This window comes from Rhagoletis pomonella, unplaced genomic scaffold (genome assembly GCF_013731165.1).
Source record: "Rhagoletis pomonella isolate Grant_MI unplaced genomic scaffold, Rhpom_1.0 Rhpom_scaffold_00003, whole genome shotgun sequence".
Taxonomy (NCBI): domain Eukaryota; kingdom Metazoa; phylum Arthropoda; class Insecta; order Diptera; family Tephritidae; genus Rhagoletis; species Rhagoletis pomonella.
This window is the reverse complement of record NW_023458557.1, coordinates 68,161,803-68,180,247: the sequence shown is the minus strand read 5'-3', so window position 1 is coordinate 68,180,247 and position 18,445 is coordinate 68,161,803. Positions and strand designations below refer to the sequence as shown.

Genomic DNA, 18,445 nt, shown 5'->3' with positions numbered 1-18,445 from the left:
TGCCTATACGAAGGGCAAATCTACGGAAACCGCCTTGCACTCGCTCGTCGGGTTGGTGGAAAAAAGTTTATCTGATAAAGAGTATACTCTGGTTGGCTTTGTTGATATAGAAGGCGCCTTCAACAACATTAAAGCAAGCGCCATAACGGGTGCCTTAGAAGAGCTTGGAGTTGACCACAACGTAGCGGCGCTGATTAAGTCTATGCTTGTCAGCAGGAAGATAACCGCTAAGCTTGGCAACACCACAATAAGCAGAGAGGTCTGTAGAGGCACTCCTCAGGGAGGGGTTCTCTCCCCTCTTCTCTGGAATTTGGCAGTAAGAGAGGGGGGGCTGCCACGTCACTGCATATGCTGACGATCTGGCAATTGCCGTTAAAGGTAAATACCCTAATACCCTAATGGAGATTTTGCGCTCTAACATGGCCACGCTTAGGAACTGGACAGAGAGTAGGGGGCTCGGAATAAACCCCGAAAAAACTGAAGCAATTCTCTTTACGAGGAAACATAGGCTTCCCACAGTCTCACCGCTAATCTTTATGGGTGTGGAGATATCTTTGAAGGAGAATGTTAAGTATCTAGGACTCATATTAGACAGGAAACTTACGTGGAAACCTAATATAGAGGAAAGAGTAAAGAAGGCCAACGTTGCACTACATATTTGCAAACAAGCGGTCGGAATCAAGTGGGGGCTAACACCTCGTATTACACATTGGCTTTACACCTCGGTGGTCAGGCCAATATTATTATATGAAATACTCGTATGGTGGCCAGCAACTCAAAAGTCAAGTTACCTAAAACTATTGAGTAAGGTCCAACAGCGTTTTTATGCATTTCAGGCGCCTTAAGGACCACCCCAAACAAAGCGCTAGAGGTGGTAACCAATCTGCCCGCATTAAACCTGGTGGGAAAATACGCGGCCGCCGATTCAAAGCTCAGACTAAAAAGCATGGTGCTATGGAAGGATCGGCGGTTCGGCCACGCCTCTATACTTCACACTCTGGGTAGTCATGAACAAGAAGTGGACTACTCCGCCCCTAAACCAACCTTCGATAGGCTCTTCAAGACGAGCATCCCGTCAAGAAGAGAATGGCAAACACCAAGACCATGGAGAAGGTGGGAACTGAATTTTTATACGGATGGATCCAAGCTAGACAATAGGGTTGGCTACGAAGTTTTCTCCAAGGAACTAGGACTAGAATTATCCGTCCGAATTCCGGACCACTGCAGTGTTTATCGGGCAGAGGTTTTAGCTATAATGGAGGTGGCTGTGTACCTTAGTACGCATGTCGTAACGAGGACTACGATTAATATTTTCTCGGACAGCCAGGCGGCCATTAAATCAATGAACATGGTAATACTGAGATCGAAGGTTGCGCAGGAATGTCTAGCAGCTCTAAACGATATCAGCGCCCTGTTCAAGGTCAGCCTAATTTGGGTTCCGGGACATAGAGACATTGAAGGAAATTGCAGGGCCGATGAGCTTGCCAGAAAAGGTACCAATCTCCCCCTATGTGAAAACAGAGGCACAATTGGGATACCCATGGCAACCTGCAAACGAGAACTTCGAAACAGCATGATCCAAGAGGCAAACAGGTCATGGCTAGAGGAGGGCACTTGTAGAACAACTAGGCTACTTTGGCCACAAATAGATAAGAAAAAGACGAAAGAGTTGCTCAGCCTCTCAAGAGAGGATATTGCAAGGGTCATGGCTTGTGTTACCGGTCATTGGCTATTTGTCAGGCACTCTTCGAGACTAGGAATATTCTCCCACGAATATTGTAGAAGTTGCAGGGTTGAGGAAGAGGAAGAAACCGTAGAGCACTTCTTCTGTAGCTGCCCAGCTCTGGCCAGGAGGAGAGCAGGCTTTTTAGCTAGGCCCTTCTTTAGCTCTCTTACGGAACTATCATGCGTAGGAATAAAGCCAATCCTACGCTTTATAAGAGCTTCGAAATGGCTCTCTGAAGATTAGTCACAGAGGTTCCCGTGTTCTGCAGTGGTATCACAATGGACCTTCAAAAAGGTCTAAGTGAGTTGGTAATTCGAACCGACTGCCACATCAACCTAACCTAACCTATGGTTCCGAAGTTATAACTGGTAAAATATTCCACGCCTTTGGGATTTGCCGCCCCCTTTCACAGTCTCATTTATAAATATACCTTATACCTTTTATAAATATACATTTCAAGTTCATGTGACTTATGGTTCCAAAGTTATGACTGACTAAAAATCAACGCCAATGTTATCTGCCACGCCCCCTTTTACAAACTCATTTATATATTCCTTAAGATCAGAGCTGACGTACTGCTTTTGGGAGTAAACGTACTCCTTGTTATTGCAATGTACTCCCAAAAAAAATATCTGGAAATGTACTCCTTTCTTAGTTTTGTACTTCTTTTGTACTCCTTCTTCCAGCTATTAATATTTTATCATATACAGGGTGTAAAATAATAACTGTTGCACAGGTTTTTTTTTTTTTTAATAAAAGCGACCTTTATAGATTTTGCTAAAAAAGTAGTTTATTGTTAATAATAAATAAGGTTTTCAATTTTAAGCTTCATTTGGGTTTACCAGCAGTAAACACTTTGAGAGAAAAGCGCAAGCGGTACGCAAATCTTCGTCGGTTACTTTATTACATATCCTCTGTAATGTTCTTGGCTCCTTTATACTCGGTCTTTGAAAATACTCGGAACTGGTGACTAGGAGGCCATCATTCGACCAACCCTATAGTTATTTATTTTTAACAATTATTGTTGCTTTGAAATACATTTCTATGATATCTTTGTTGTTTGTACCTAATTAATGGTAATTTGTAAGAATAAATTGCACAAAAAATTAAAACAAAAATTGTACTCCTTTTTTATGTTTTGTACTGCTTTTTTTTCTATCGAAAATAGAAATGTACTCCTTTCTCCGTTTCAGAATCTGGCAACCCTAGAGCTGGGTCGTAATGATTCATTTAGGAATTAAATTACTCCTAATTACAGATTACAAGCAGTTGTAATTAGGCATCAATTCTTTCAGTCCACAGCAAAGGAATCGATTACTTTTTCAATTCCTTGAAGTAATTTCAAATGTAATTGGTTTTTTCTTTAATTCCATTACAAGGAATTTCATATTGTAATTGGAATAAATAACGTGCTAGTAATGTAATTTTTTTTCCAATTCCTTTGAAATTGATTTTTTTTTCAATTCCATTACCTGGAATTGCAAGAGTACTTTAGTTTTTTTCAATTACTCAAAGGAATTGTAAAAGTAATCGAGAAACTGAAAGTTCATTCACGAATGTACAATGTGGAATTCTTGTTGTGGTCAAAGATTAAAATCGAAAGCACACATTGGACGTCTTCTATGTATATCTATATACATATACAAAAATGATGTGTTCGTATGTCACGGTCATCAAAACCCGAGAACGGCTGAACCGATTTGAATAATTTTTTTTATTATTCGGTATAATACCAGAACCACTGATAACGCAAAAATTTGGAGGGTTGTCACCTATTTTAAAATTTTTAAACCCAATTATACTGATAAAATGAATGAATTATTACAATGTGGGTATCAAGTTAAAGAGGTTTAAGAAAGATAACTGCTGGAAGTAATTTTGACGAGGGTTGCCACCTATTTGAAAATTTAAACTCAGTCAAATTGTTACAAAAAATTAAATATTGCCATGTGGGTGTCAAACTAAAGAGTTTTAAGAAGGCTTACTGCCGAAAATATGTTTGAGGAGGGTTGCCATCTGTTTGAAAATTTAACTAAATTACATTGATAAAATAAATAAAATATTACAATTTGGGTATCAAATTAAAGAGGTTTAAGAAAGATAACTGTTGGAAATATTTTTGAGGGGGGCTGCCACCTATTTGGAAATTGTAACTCAGTTAAATTGATAAAGTAAATGAAATGTTGGCATGTGGGTGTCAAACTAAAGAGTTTTAAAAAGGCTTACAGTCTACCATGAACACTACCAGAAATATGCAATACGAAAAGTTCGGTTTATATGGGAGGTGCCACGCCCCGTTCTCCAACCATGCAAATTTTTCTCCATGAGTATGGAATTGGTCTTATATATGTATATATCACCATACCAAGTTTTAGTCCTCTACCACAAATATATGCAGTTTCAAAAATTCGGTTTGTATGGTAGGTGCCACGCCCCCTTTTTATATCGAAACCATTTTTGAGCCTATAACCATCCTTGAAAAGTCTGCAGTAGATTCCGAAATATACGGTACGGCCTTTCTCGAGCTTTGCGAACAGAAAAAAACGCCTTTCAAAATATATATTAGTACTAGCTGTACCCTGCCACGCTTTGCTGTGGCGTATTCCTGTTATATGGATGATAAATTATTAACGAAACAATGCATACGTTTCATATGTGTTTGGTTATGTAATAAATACTTGTGTGCACACAATATTTATTGTTTTTCCATTCGCTGCATAGATATCAAGGATATCTGATTTGCTTTTCCAAAGTTCGACTGGAGCATTATTGATTGTGATTCCGAATGTCAATCGAATTGGGAATTGCAATCTTTTAAATTGAAATGGTGTATCGGTCGGAATTATGGGAATTCTTCACCTTTGAAAGACCACGTTAAAATCTTTACTTACACTACTTTCTTCATCAATTTCTTTAATGCGAGTCGCCTGCCGTTGCAAAGTTTTGGCCGATTAATATTCCGCAACATGATAATTGGCACACCTATTTTCAATTTCAGTATGTGGAGTCTACCAGGAAGATCAATCGAGTTCAAAAATTCCGTTGGATGGTCTTTTTCCACAACGGTGTTTATCGACGTATGTGCTATTTCCTCACGTTGAATGCTGGATTGAATAATATTAGTGGTATTCACCAACGTGAGCAAGTGGCCTGGCAGCCTGGTAAAATGGCAGATCAGCTCAGGCAACGACTGTTTTCAATACCACTATTATTTAGTTGATAGACATCCTTATTCTTCGCAGCAAGAATAGCCCGTTCACTGAGCCAATCGAGATTCCTATAATTAATTTTCTTAATAAAGAAACATTCTTTCGATCAGTTCTGCTTCCGATGTTTCTAAGTTACAAAAATTATCAGGCCATAAAATTTGTCTTAATCTCTCATTGACTGGCAGCTTTGCGTTCCCAATGTCCAGTTATTGTCGCGCGAATACTTCAGCTGCAGTGTATGTATGTTCATCTTGTCGCAATGTTGACTACTTCAGGCAAGCATTTATCACGTCCGCTAGTGTTAATCGGGGAACTACGACAATGTTTGCGTAAAATCTCCTGCGAGAAATATCAATGCATTCCCGAATGGTTGAACGTTTCCACGAAAATCTCACAACAATCGATCAACGACCTTATGCGATTTTTTATGTGCACCGGTTGCCCTGGAAATATTGCATGTGGGAGTTTCGATGATTTATATGTTCAATGGCAGCTCAAGAGCTCAATTGGCGATGCTCCCACCTGGTAACAATGTCGCAGCAATTCCAGACGAAGTGATAGCTAAGGTAATGCAATTTTTTGATCGAACCGTTGCCAGAATCCATCTGATAAGTAACACCTGGCGCATCCTCCTCCAACTCCGCCACTTATCATTTGCATATTCTTCTTCTACTTTGGCTTTGTAACCGCCTAAGCCATTTTGGCCGAGCTCGACAAAGAACGCCAGACAATTTCTGTCTGTGCCAACTTGGTCTCTCCATTGCAGTGGGGGCTCCCTATTCCTCTGCTACCACCAGCGGATTGCGAGTTGAATTCTTTCACACCTGGAACTTCGGTTCCTATTGGAACGACTTGTCTAAGCAAGCGGAGCCGCTGCATTTTCATTCCCTGCACTATGTATATTTCGGTTTAAGTCTCATACAACTCATCGTTCCATCGTATACGGTAATCCCTGTCGCCCACGCGTAGAAGCCTGTAAATCTTTCGTAAGATCTTTTTGTCGAATACTCTAAGAGACGTCTCATCGAATGTTGTCATTGTCTAAGCTTCTGCGCCATATAACAGCTCGGGCATGATGAGTGACTTATAGAGTGCGGTTTTTTTATACGTCGAGAGAGGACTTTACTCCCGAATTGCCTACTCAGTCCAAAGTAGCACTTGTTTGCAAGAGTGATTCTGTGGGGGTTTTCCATGCTGATATTTTTATCTGTGATAATGCTGGTTCCCTAGTACACAAAATTCTCCACTTTCCCGATCTTATAATTTCAATATTTTCAGTTTTACTTTTAGATAGGTGATAATCCTATTAAAAATATTTCCAAATCAAGATTTTTCAAATACCTTTCGTTTGGCACCCATATTATACCTCAAACATATTTTCTGCTGTAAGCCTTCTTAAATATCTTTGTATATATAGATATAGATTTCTAAATAAAGATTTCTCAAATGCCTTTAGTTTGTTACCGATATTGTAACATTTCATTTATTTTACTAATTTAATTGAGTTGAATTTTCAAACAGGTGGCAAACCCCCTCAAACATATTTTCTACTGTAGATATTTTATAAGCTCTTTAGTTTTATACCTTAACTGAGTTCAAATTTCAAAATAGGTGGCAACACTCCTCAAAAATATTTCCAACAGTTATCTTTCTTAAACTTCTTTAATTTGATACCCATATTGTACTATTTCATTTATTTTATCAATGTAATTTAGTTTAGTTTTCAAACAGCTGGCAACCCTCCTCAAAAATATTTTTGACTGTAAGCCTTCTTAAAACTCTTTAGTTTGATACCCACTGTTGTTAACACCGCCACAGTTTAAATGAATCACCAAGTGTGAACTCACCCTTGGTTTTATGCACGAATATGTCATCCGACAACTCTACCATTTTAATGTTTAAAAATTGCCACTAGGCAACCCTTATTCCTTTTACTTCAATATTATATTGCATTCTTACGTATTGGATTCGATTTGAAAGGTCGAAGAAAAGCGTGCGATTGAGAAAACCAAATGTGAGTACTTGAATACGATTTTATGATTTGTAAGTTGTATTAATTATTACTTTTCAATAAAGTTTTAAAAGCATTCGTTGAACTATCCAGAGGAGAGTGTTTGTTATTCCGACGGATTCGACTGCTGTTTGAGTTGGTTGGACCAATATTCTTTTAAAAATTTGACGCACGATTCGCTATCGGCTGGTGCACGAGCTATTCCGAAGATCGAAGAAATAGCTTTCGTCTGAAAGAACAACAATTTCAGCATGGTAGGCACAAGAAAGGGCGTTGAATACAGCAATCAAGCTCCTGTGGACTGCGCTGTATGCAAACTGCCGGAAAGCGAGCAAATGGTTCAGTGTGATGCATGCGACAGTTGGACGCATTTTGGATGCGCAGGAGTAACGGAGGATGTGGCCGAAAGGGCATGGAAATGCAAAGGGTGTGCCCCACCATCAAGCTCGAGCTCATTGAAAACGTTGCGAACGGCATCGAATCAGAGTCGGCAACCAAGCGTGCACGAACACACTGAAAAGTTAGGTGAAAAGGGTGAAAGCGAAATCGAAGCGAAATATGAAAATAGAATTAATGCGTTTGGAAGAACAAAAGGAGACTGAACTGAAATATTTAAGACAGAAATATGAAATTATGCGCAAATATGAAAGCTCTGACGAGTCAGATGATGAAAATTTGGAGGCATTGAAGGTGCATCGCACACTGCAATGGGCAAATGGCAATGGTCAGGGCGGTATGGGTGGGCCTAAGGAGAGGCAGCTCGAAACAGGTGTTGGGCATGAGGGGAAAGAATTGGGCAGCATGTCGACGCGCACTAAATCTGCTCGCCTGGTAGGTACCTCACCGCACAAATCAACACCCCAACTGAAACCGTGCAAAGCCGAAAGCCCGCCATCGCCTGCATGGCTTTCACGTTTGGAAAACAAAATCGAGAGTATAGTGGAACAGATAACCACTCGTATGAAGGAGGTGGAGGAGCGGGTAATGCAGAGGATAGGTGAGATAACTGCTGATCTGGCCAATGTGAAGCTGAGTATGAGCAGTTTCGAGGTCAGAATAGATAAGGCTGAGCATGATTGTGCACAAATATGCTTTTGCGTAATGATATGCAGCGATTAAAGGAGGAACTCGCTGAACAAGAGAATGGTAGCGTTGCAGCGGACGTCATTCTAAATGGGATTCCGCGTGAAAAAGATGAAAACACTGTCGAAATCGTAAAGAAAGTCTGCAAAGCACTAAATGTCGATGCTGTCTCTGTGCGAGCGGCCTTCCGTGTGCGCACTAATAACGCAAAAACTGCACCACTCATAGCTAAGCTCGCTTCTTCTAATGACCGCGCTTTGTTATTAAAAGCTGCGGTCAGCTTTTACAAAACTAACAAAAGAGGTCTGCAACTTCGTGACATTGGTAGTGTATCAGAGGAGCGAGTATTTTTAAACGAGTGTCTCACCAAATCTGCTCGTGAGACTATGCAGTTCGCCACGCAGTTAAAAAGGCAGAAGCGCTTAACATCTGCCTTCTCAATGAGGGGAAAAGTATTTGTTCGAGTGCGGACTAGGGAAACTGCAGTTAAGGTGTTTTGCAAAGAAGATATCGAGAAACTAATTCAACTCAACAAGTGACTATTGTATGTTCATTCTATTTTATTGCGTTAGTTCTCTCTTCTTTTCAGTTTATATATTTTACATTTATATTAATATTAAGCAACTATATACTCTTAAAGTGCTTGAGCAATGTCTTCTTTACTTTCAACCCAGCTTGTCTCTTCCCACTCAATAAACACCTTCTCTCTATTATTGCTATTTTTTCCACCCTTTATACATTGACAGCAGTTTCGATGTTAAATATTAAAGCTAACAATCGCGGCAGTTCCAAAGACTGTACTCATAATATGATACGTGTACTGAGTAAACAAAAAGGCGGACTTAAGGTGTGCCACATTAATGCTCAAAGTCTCCCAGCAAAAATTGATGAATTTAGGTATATTTTTGAAAGTTCGAATGTAGATGTTGTGTGTGTGTCGGAGACTTGGTTCTCTGCGTGTCAAAGTGATGCTTTGTTTAATGTAGAGGGGTATAAACTTTATCGCTCAGATAGGCTTGGGCATGGTGGTGGTGTTGCCATATATGTAAAAACGTGTATCTCATGTAAACTTAAATGTGTATCAGTAGCTTCCGATTCTATTGAATATATTTTCGTTGAAGTAGCATCTAGACTAAATAAAATGCTCATTGGTTGTTTTTACAGACCCAATAGACATATAAATTATTTTCAATTTGTCGAGTTTATCGAAAATATTATACTTGGCTACAATGATATTGTTTTGACTGGTGATTTCAACAGCGACCTGCGGACCGACAGTAAATTTTCACTTGCTATGGAATCTCGGCCTTCTGCCTGTCAACTATACGACACCTACACACTTCACTCGGACCAGTTGTACGCTTCTCGATGTATTTTTTGTAGATTCAAGGACAAAAGTACTTCTGTATGACCAACTATCTGTGCCCAACTTTTCCAAGCACGATCTAATATTTCTAAATTATGACTTCCATTTCACTTGTAATTCGCTCGCCTACACATATCGTGACTTTATACATATTGATTAGAGAAAGCCGTTGACGCAATAAATTGGGGGTCAATTTATGCCATGATATCAGCAAATGAACAAATACAATTTCTCCAGTCTAAAATTAGTATACTTTTTGAACAATTTGTGCCCCTTGTAACGAAACCAAACTATGTCAAGAGCCGTCCATGGTTCAACCACCATATAAAAGACCTAATTGTGAAGCGAAATAAGGCATACTTAAAATGGAAGCAGTGCAAGTTGGACGAGACCTACAGGGAATACAAAAAGCGGAGAAGGGAAGTTACAAAAGCCATTAAAATGCGAAAATATGCGTATTATGAACGGCAATTTAGCACAGCCATAGGATCAAACCAAACATGGAAACGTATTCGCGAAATTGGGATTGGTAACAAAAAGAATTTTACCCACGAACCCTTAGATGTAAATGAGTTGAATGGAAAATTTGTTGAGTTGTCTGCTTGTAATAGAAATATATGTCATGATCGTTACAGTGATAAAATTAATGTTGTTACGCCTGGTTTCTGTTTTAAGTGTGTCGATAATTGTGATGTTGTTCAGGCGATACTTGGCATCAAATCGAATGCCACTGGTTTTGACGGTGTTAACCCGAAATTTTTGAAATGTTTACTGCCTAAAATTCTGTCGTATCTTACTTACGCTTTCAACACCGTTTTGACCCCGTCGGTCTTTCCTGACTGTTGGAAAAAGGCCAAAGTCATTCCTATAAAGAAATCTTATGGCGACTATAGGCCAATTGCCCTCCTTGATTCTACCTTTCTTATCAAAGGTCCTAGAACGTATCATGCATACTCAGATTAATTATTTCATTAATGGTAATTCACTGGTGAGTCAATACCAATCTGGTTTTCGGAAAAACAGAAGCTGTGTCACAGCACTACTAAAAGTCGCAGATGATATTAGAGTTAATATCGACAATAAACACGTAACTTTTCTGACCCTCCTTGATCACTCCAAGGCTTTTGATTCCGTGGATCATGCCCTTTTATGTTTAAAACTTGACAATTTGTTTAATTTTTCACCATCGGCATCAAGGTTAGTCAAAACATACCTTCTTGGCCGTTCGCAAGCAGTAATTGTAAAAGAATCCATATCGAGAACCCTGCCTATCACTAAAGGCGTTCCACAAGGATCAATTCTGGGTCCACTATTATTTGTGTTATATGTAAATGACCTTCAAAATGTGATAAAATATTGCAATATTCATCTATATGCAGATGACGTACAGTTGTATCTAGGTTGTCCTTTGGACTCCATCAATGCATGCATAGAAAACTTAAACACTGATCTAGATGCAATTAATATGTGGGCCTGTGACAATGGCCTGGTCCTAAATCCCAATAAGTCTCAATGCATTTCTATATATAAAAAAAAACTCAACCTTGATCATTGCAATAATGTAAAAATGAACAATTGTGTGATAAAATTTGTGGAAACTGCTAAGAATTTGGGTTTAATTTTTAATAGAACGCTGACATGGAAGAACCACATTTTTAATGCAATCGGTAAAGTTTGTGGCATGTTGCGATCCTTATGGAGTATTCAGTACTTCACACCAGTGAAGATTCGACTGATCCTAGCTAAACCTTACCTACTACCGACACTACTATACGGCTGTGAATTGTATGCTAGTTGTGACAGTGTATGCAATAGAAAACTTAATATCCTGTACAACAACATTGCTCGGTATATTTACTGCATTGGTCGTTAAGAACATATTTCTACTTTTTCCTTAAGGATATTTCTATTCCGTTCGACGATCTACTGAAACTCAGATGCTTGACATTACTACACAAAATCATAGTCACACAGGATCCCGATTATTTGAAGGAACGATTACAATTCACCAAATCTTCCCGATCTCTTGCTATATGCAATACTAGATTTACGTGCTTAGTATCTGAACGTCAGTTTTTTATTTTCTCGATCCGTCTTTGGAATACCCTGCCCGCAGCGATTAGATTTTTAAAAAACACGAATCATTTTAAGAACGAACTAATGCGTCATTTTGCCAAATGAATTCTAAGCGTTTTGAAATCTCTTCATGTCTCCTTCCTCTCCATCTTTCTTCTCTTTTCATTTCATATAACTTTTACCTCTACTTTTTATTTTTATTATTTTATTTTGTTTTAATTTTTATTTTATATAGATGTGTAATTACATGTAACTTTAGGTTGTAAGATATCATACACTGTAAATATAACTATTGGTTGTCGTGTGTGATTAAATAAATAAATAAATAAAATAAATAAATAGATCTGTTATGCGAAGCAAATTCAGGCACGCACAACGTCGGAGGCCAACGCTATAGGCTTGACTGCACAGCAAATAAGCTCGCGGCATGTGGTACCAAAAGATCTTCCCACCTTTAGCGGCAGGCCAGAGGAATGGGCCCTGTTTATAAGTAGTTTTGAGAATTCAACACGGTTGTGTGGGTTTAGCCACGATGAGAACTTGCTTCGTCTGCAACGCGCCCTAAAGGGAAGGGCGCTTGAGTACGTTAGCAGTAAGTTGATGATTCCGGCTCTGGTGCCGGAGATAATATCGACGCTGCGAATGGTGTGTGGTAGACCAGAGCAAATAATAAAAAACAAACAAACTTGAGACACTCATAACTTTCGCGCTTGAGGTTAAGAATTTGGCTGCTGCAATGGAAGCTTCTGGGCTTCAATCGCATATGACAAATCCATTGCTAATACAAGAGCTGGTTGAAAAGCTACCAGCGCAAATGCGCCTACAATGGGCAATGTTTTCCAGACCAGCGGGGGATACAACAATTAAAGGCTTTAGCGAATGGCTCTTTGACTTGGCAGACGCTTGTAAGGTGACGTCAATCATTTCCACTGCCAGTCCTGAGTCGGAGAGGCGTAAAACTCATCGAGTGAGCTTCCATACAGAGGAGGTGGAACATAGCGATGGATATGTCCAGCAAGTAAGGCCTAAACTGGCATGCTATTTTTGCAACGAATCACATGTTATATTGAAGTGCGATAAATTCAGAGAATTAGGCTATGACGAAAAGTGGAACGAAGTCCATAAACTGAAGCTATGCAGAATATGTCTAAAAAAGCACGATGCAAGAAGCTGTCGTGATAGTAAGGTATGCGGCGTTGATAATTGCGCCTATCGGCACAACCCGGTGCTTCACAAGCCTATGACAGGAGAAAATGTCGACGGTTCTACTACAGTTGGGGCGCATCAGGTGGAAAGTTCTAACACACTTTATCGAGTTGTCCCGATTACAATCTACGGGAATGGCATTTCCTGCGATGTATTTGCGTTTTTAGATGACGGGTCCGGCCCGACTCTAATAGAGAAGAATGTGTTGCAGCAGCTGAAAGTGCAAGGAGATAAAACAGACCTCTGTCTCCGATGGACAGACGGAACGGTACGCGTCGAGAAGAACTCGGACATGATTGACTTGGAGATTTCAACGCGTGGAAAGGGCAAGAAGCATATGTTACGTAATGTGCGGTCTGTAGAAGCAATTGATCTTCCCGCACAAACGATGAACATAGCAGAGCTCGCAGAAGAGTACAGGCATCTAAGAGGAATCCCAGTCGAGTCATACTATAACGTGGTACCGCAAGTAATCATTGGATTAAGCAATAAAAATCTGATGATGCCTCTAAAGTTTCGAGAGGGCAAGGCACACGAGCCGGCTGCCACCAAAACACGTATTGGGTGGACTGTGTATGGTGTAATGAATTCTGACGCACAAAAAATTACGATAACCTGCAACTTCATATTTGTGAGTGCGACGACGATGTGGCTCTGCAAAAGTAAGTCACAGATTACTTGTCTTTGGATAACCAGTACGATGACAGCAAACACAATAAGTTTTGCGATAGGCAACAAGAAGGTATGCACGAGAGTGTTTCACGCGATGGAAAGCATTTCGTGACGAAACTGTTATGGAAATCGGAGAGCATCAATATGCCGGACAACTATGTGATGGCTTTGCGGAGGCTCAGATGTTTTGAGAGAAAGCTGAATGGGTCCCCTGAGCTGAAATCATTTGTCAGCGAACATATCTGTTCAATGCAAGAAAAGGGGTACATTCGTAAACTAAACGCCAACGAGGTTGTTGCTCCCCACCCACGAAAATGGTATTTGCCGATGTTTGTAGTGCAAAATCCAAACAAACCACGGAAGGTTAGAGTCGTTTGGGATGCTGCTGCAGAATATAAGGGCGTTTCCTTGAATTCCCTCTTGAATAAAGGCCCAGATTTATTGACTTCCCTCTTCGATGTTTTGCTGAACTTCCGGAGCGGAAAAATTGGAATATCCGGCGACATCAGTGAAATGTTTCACAGAATCTTCGTTGATGAGGAGGACCAGCAATCGCAACGGTTCTTGTGGAGAAACTGCGATGAGACTCGCCCGCCAGATGTATATCTACTACGAGTAATGAGCTTCGGAGCAAGTTGCTCGCCTTCTTTGGCCCAATTTGTGAAGAATCAGAACGCCAAAGAATTTGCTGATACGTACCCGCGACCAGCGAAAAGTATTTTGGAGAGGCACTATGTCGATGATATGCTCGACAGCGTGAACACCGTGCAAGAAGCTATTGAGCTGGCTAGAGGTGTTCGGGACATCCACAAACAGGCGAACTTTCACATTCGAGGGTGGCTATCCAACTCTAAAGAGGTGACTGAAGCCCTAGGAGAGGCAGGAGATGCGGATGAGTTTTGCAGTTCTGCTAAGCGGGTGGATCAGGTCGTAGAAGCCAGCAAGGTGCTGGGTATGTGGTGGCAGACGACTGATGACACGTTTACATACAACTTGAAATTCACGAAGGCCAATGATGAAATTCTACGAGGAGCCAGGCTGCCAACCAAAAGGGAGCTGTTACGGCTACTAATGTCGATCTTCGATCCTTTGGGTTTGCTAACATTCTTTTTGATCGACACGAAGATTCTACTACAGAAAGTATGGCGAAGCGGCGTTGGATGGGACGACATTATTCCAGAGGAATTTTCCGCGGAGTGGATGAGGTGGCTATCGTTCCTTCCGCAAGTACAAAGTATTAAGATACCTAGATGTTACTTCAGTATGATGTGCAGCGAGGAGGCCAAGTGCGAGCTGCACTTATTTGTGGACGCTGGCGAAAACGCTTACGCAGCGGTAGCGTACCTAAGAACAAAGAATGGAAGTCACATTGGAGTGTCGTTGGTGTGCGCCAAATCGAAGGTAGCACCTTTGCGCCCTGTATCTATTTCACGGATGGAGCTGCTCGCTGCAGTAATGGGGGCACGTCTTGGAAACTCGGTGGTAAAGGCGCTTGACTTTAAAATCGGTCGTGTCTGCTATTGGACAGATTCCGGAACGGTGCTTTCTTGGTTACGTTCTGACCCTACAAGATACAAGCAGTTTGTTATGTTTCGCGTGGGAGAAATTCAGGAGACGACGGATATTGCGGAATGGAAATACGTTCCCTCGAAGTTAAACGTCGCGGACCTCGGCACAAAGCAGATTTCTACGCCCGATTTCTCAACGAGTGGTCAGTGGATTTCAGGCCCCACGTTCCTGCGTCAACAGGAAGAAAATTGGCCAAACTTACAATGCAAACCAGAAGGGAACAAGCAACGAGAAGAACGACCACAATTAGTCGCAGTCAATATACAAAACGAACCACCGCTGATTGATTTAACGCGATTTTCTAAGTGGGAGCGCCTATTTGGATGCACGGCATATGTGAAGCGATTCGTAAGCAGATTGCGAGGTATACCTTCCGAAGGCGCCTTTACTATCGAAGAGCTCGCCTGGAGCGAGGCCTTTTTATATCGCCTTGCCCAAGCCCAGGACTTTCCAAATGAAATTAAGATGTTAAGCCAAAACCCAGTGTGTGCTATGCCGAAAACAAGCCCTTTGCGAAAGTTATCGCCATTTATAGATGAGACAATGACGCTAAGAATGCGCGGTCGCCTGGAAAACGCCAACTGCATAGATAACGCCATGAAAAATCCAATTATATTGCCAAGATACGGCTACATTACCAGATTAATAATTGATTGGTACCACAGAAGGTGGAAACACTCAAACCACGAAACGGTAATTAATGAAATATTTCAACAATTTTACGTACCTGGATTACGTACGTTGCTACGATCTGTGCGAAAGTGCTGCCAGTTTTGCAAGAATGCCACGGCGCACCCGCAGCCACCCGAGATGGCTGATTTGCCTGAAGCACGTTTATCACCCTACACACGACCCTTCACTTATGTTGGAGTGGACTTTTTCGGGCCATTTTTGACTACAGTTGGAAGACGGATCGAAAAGCGTTACGGCGTGGTGTTTACCTGCATGACATGCCGTGCGGTGCATGTCGAAATGGCATACAGTCTTACAACCAGCTCGTGCTGTATTGTTGTGCGTAACTTCATTGCCCGAAGGGGAACACCAAGAAAATTCTTTAGCGACAATGGGACGAACCTGAGAGCGACCGAGAAAGAGCTGCGTGAATCGTTATCGCAAGTAAATTTTGCTGACTTGGAAGCCGAGTTCACCAGCCCTAGCACTGGATGGACTTTCATACCACCCGCCTCCCCGCATATGGGAGGAGCATGGGAGCGCTTAGTGCGCTCAATAAAAGCTGTACTGTATCAAATAATTACGCCTGAAACGAAACTGACCGATGAAAAGCTGCACAACTTGTTTCTCGAAGTGGAACAAATAGTGAATAGTCGGCCTTTGACGTATCTATCTCTCGACACTGCCGAACAGGAGGCTCTTACTCCCAACCATTTCCTGCTTTGTTCGTCCACGGGACTCAAGCCCGTCGGAAGATTCGAAGCCACAGACCAATACGTACGTACATCATGGCGGCACACCCAGTATCTCGCTGACAGTTTCTGGAAGAGGTGGGTTACAGAGGTGCTGCCAACGTTGACCCGAAGAACCAATTGGTATCAGAAGGCTAAGCCCATTGAGGTGGGTGACGTAGTCATAGTTGTTGACCCAAACTCACCGCGCTATTCTTGGCCAAAGGGAGTTATTTTATCTACGTTGCCAGGGAGAGACGGCCAGGTAAGAAGTGTTATCGTGAGAACTGCACAAGGACAATATCATCGACCAGCGACGAAATTAGCAGTACTAGATGTACGGAGTGACGGTGTTTAAGTGGGGTACTCCCACATTGAGGGAGATACCGGGGGGAGAATGTTGTTAACACCGCCACAGTTTAAATGAATCACCAAGTGTGAACTCACCCTTGGTTTTATGCACGAATATGTCATCCGGCAACTCTACCATTTTAATGTTTAAAAATTGCCACTAGGCAACCCTTTTTCCTTTTACTTCAATATTATATTGCATTCTTACGTATTGGATTCGATTTGAAAGGTCGAAGAAAAGCGTGCGATTGAGAAAACCAAATGTGAGTACTTGAATACGATTTTATGATATGTAAGTTGTATTAATTATTACTTTTCAATAAAGTTTTAAAAGCATTCGTTGAACTATCCAGAGGAGAGTGTTTGTTATTCCGACGGATTCGACTGCTGTTTGAGTTGGTTGGACCAATACCCACCTAGCAATATTTCATTTTCTTTATCAATTTAACTGAGCCAAAATTTTAAAATAGGTGGCAACCCTCCTCAAAAATATTTCCAACAGTTATCTTTCTTAAACCTCTTTAATTTGATACCCATATAGTAATAATTAACTTATATTAATTTAATTAATACAATTGGGTTTAAAAAATTTCAAATAGGTGGCAACCCTCCAGTTTTTTGCGACACCATTGGTTCTGGTATTATACCAAACAATATAAAATAAAAATGTTTCAAATCGGTTCAGCCGTTCTCGAGTTTTGACGACCGTGACATACGAACACAACATTTTTATATATATAGATTTCGTTGATAATATGATCACGTCGTTTGATAATAACTATGTTCTTAATTCTTTCTTCATTTAAATTGTTTGGCCTTTGGATAGGTGAAAACACTACAAAAAATTTCTAGTAAACCTTTCCCAAACACATTTAGTTTGGTATCAATTATGTAATATTTCGTAAAAATTCAATATTTTTAGTCTTTACTTTTAGATAGGTTATAATCCTATTTAAAATACTTCCAAATCAAAATTTCTCAAGTACCTTTCGTTTGGTACCAATATTGTAATTTTTAATTTATTTTATCGGTTTAAATGAGTTACATTTTCAAAAAGGTGGCAACCCTCTTCAAAAACATTTTCGACCGTAAGCCTTCGTAAAAATCTTTAGTTTGAAACGCACATTGCAATATTCCATTTATTTTATTTTAAAATTTTAAAATATGTGGCAAACCTCCCCGAAAATATTTCCAACAATCATCTTTCTTAAATCCCTTTAATTTGATACCTATATTGTAATATGTCATTTATTGTATCAATTAAATTGAGTTAAATTTTCAAATAGGGGGCAACCCTCCTCAACCGTATTTTCAGCTGTACCCTTCTTAAAACTCTTTAGTTTGACACCCACGTGGCAATATTTCATTTACTTTATCAATTTAACTAAGTTACAATTTTTAAATAGGTGGCAACCCCCTCAAAAATATTTCTAACAGTTATGTTTCTTAAACCTCTTTAATTTGATACCCATATTGTAATATTTCATTTATTTTATCAATGTAATTTAGTTAAATTTTCAAACAGGTGACCACCCTCCTCAAACATATTTTCGGCTGCAAGCCTTCATAAAATTCGTTAGTTTGACACCCACATGGCATTATTTCATTTATTTTTTCAATTTGACTGATTTAAAATTTTCAAGTTGGTGGCAACCCTCGTCAAAAATATTTCTAACAGTTATCATTCTTAAACCTCTTTAATTTTATACCCATATTGTAGTATTTCACTTATTTTCTCAATGTAATTTAGTAAAATTTTCAAACAGGTGGCAA

General features: G+C 40.2%; 1 protein-coding gene across 1 annotated transcript; it reads left to right on the top strand.

Moving 5' to 3' along the window:
- Positions 1–7,504: 7,504 nt before the first annotated feature.
- Positions 7,505–16,961, top strand: LOC118736350. The gene is made up of 7 exons (XM_036466443.1): positions 7,505–7,996; positions 8,059–8,407; positions 11,731–11,750; positions 11,814–12,116; positions 12,193–13,308; positions 13,374–16,367; positions 16,902–16,961. The coding sequence occupies exons 1-7, from the start codon at positions 7,505–7,507 to the stop codon at positions 16,959–16,961; spliced, it is 5,334 nt and encodes a 1,777-aa protein (XP_036322336.1).
- Positions 16,962–18,445: the final 1,484 nt, after the last annotated feature.

Coding starts and splice junctions, on each gene's coding strand:
- LOC118736350 (XM_036466443.1), top strand. CDS start 7,505: ATGAAAATAGAATTAATGCGTTTGGAAGAACAAAAGGAGACTGAACTG. Junction 8,408..11,730: donor GTGTCTCACCAAATCTGCTC/GTGAGACTATGC, acceptor ATGTAACTTTAG/GTTGTAAGATATCATACACT. Junction 13,309..13,373: donor TAACCTGCAACTTCATATTT/GTGAGTGCGACG, acceptor TTGGATAACCAG/TACGATGACAGCAAACACAA.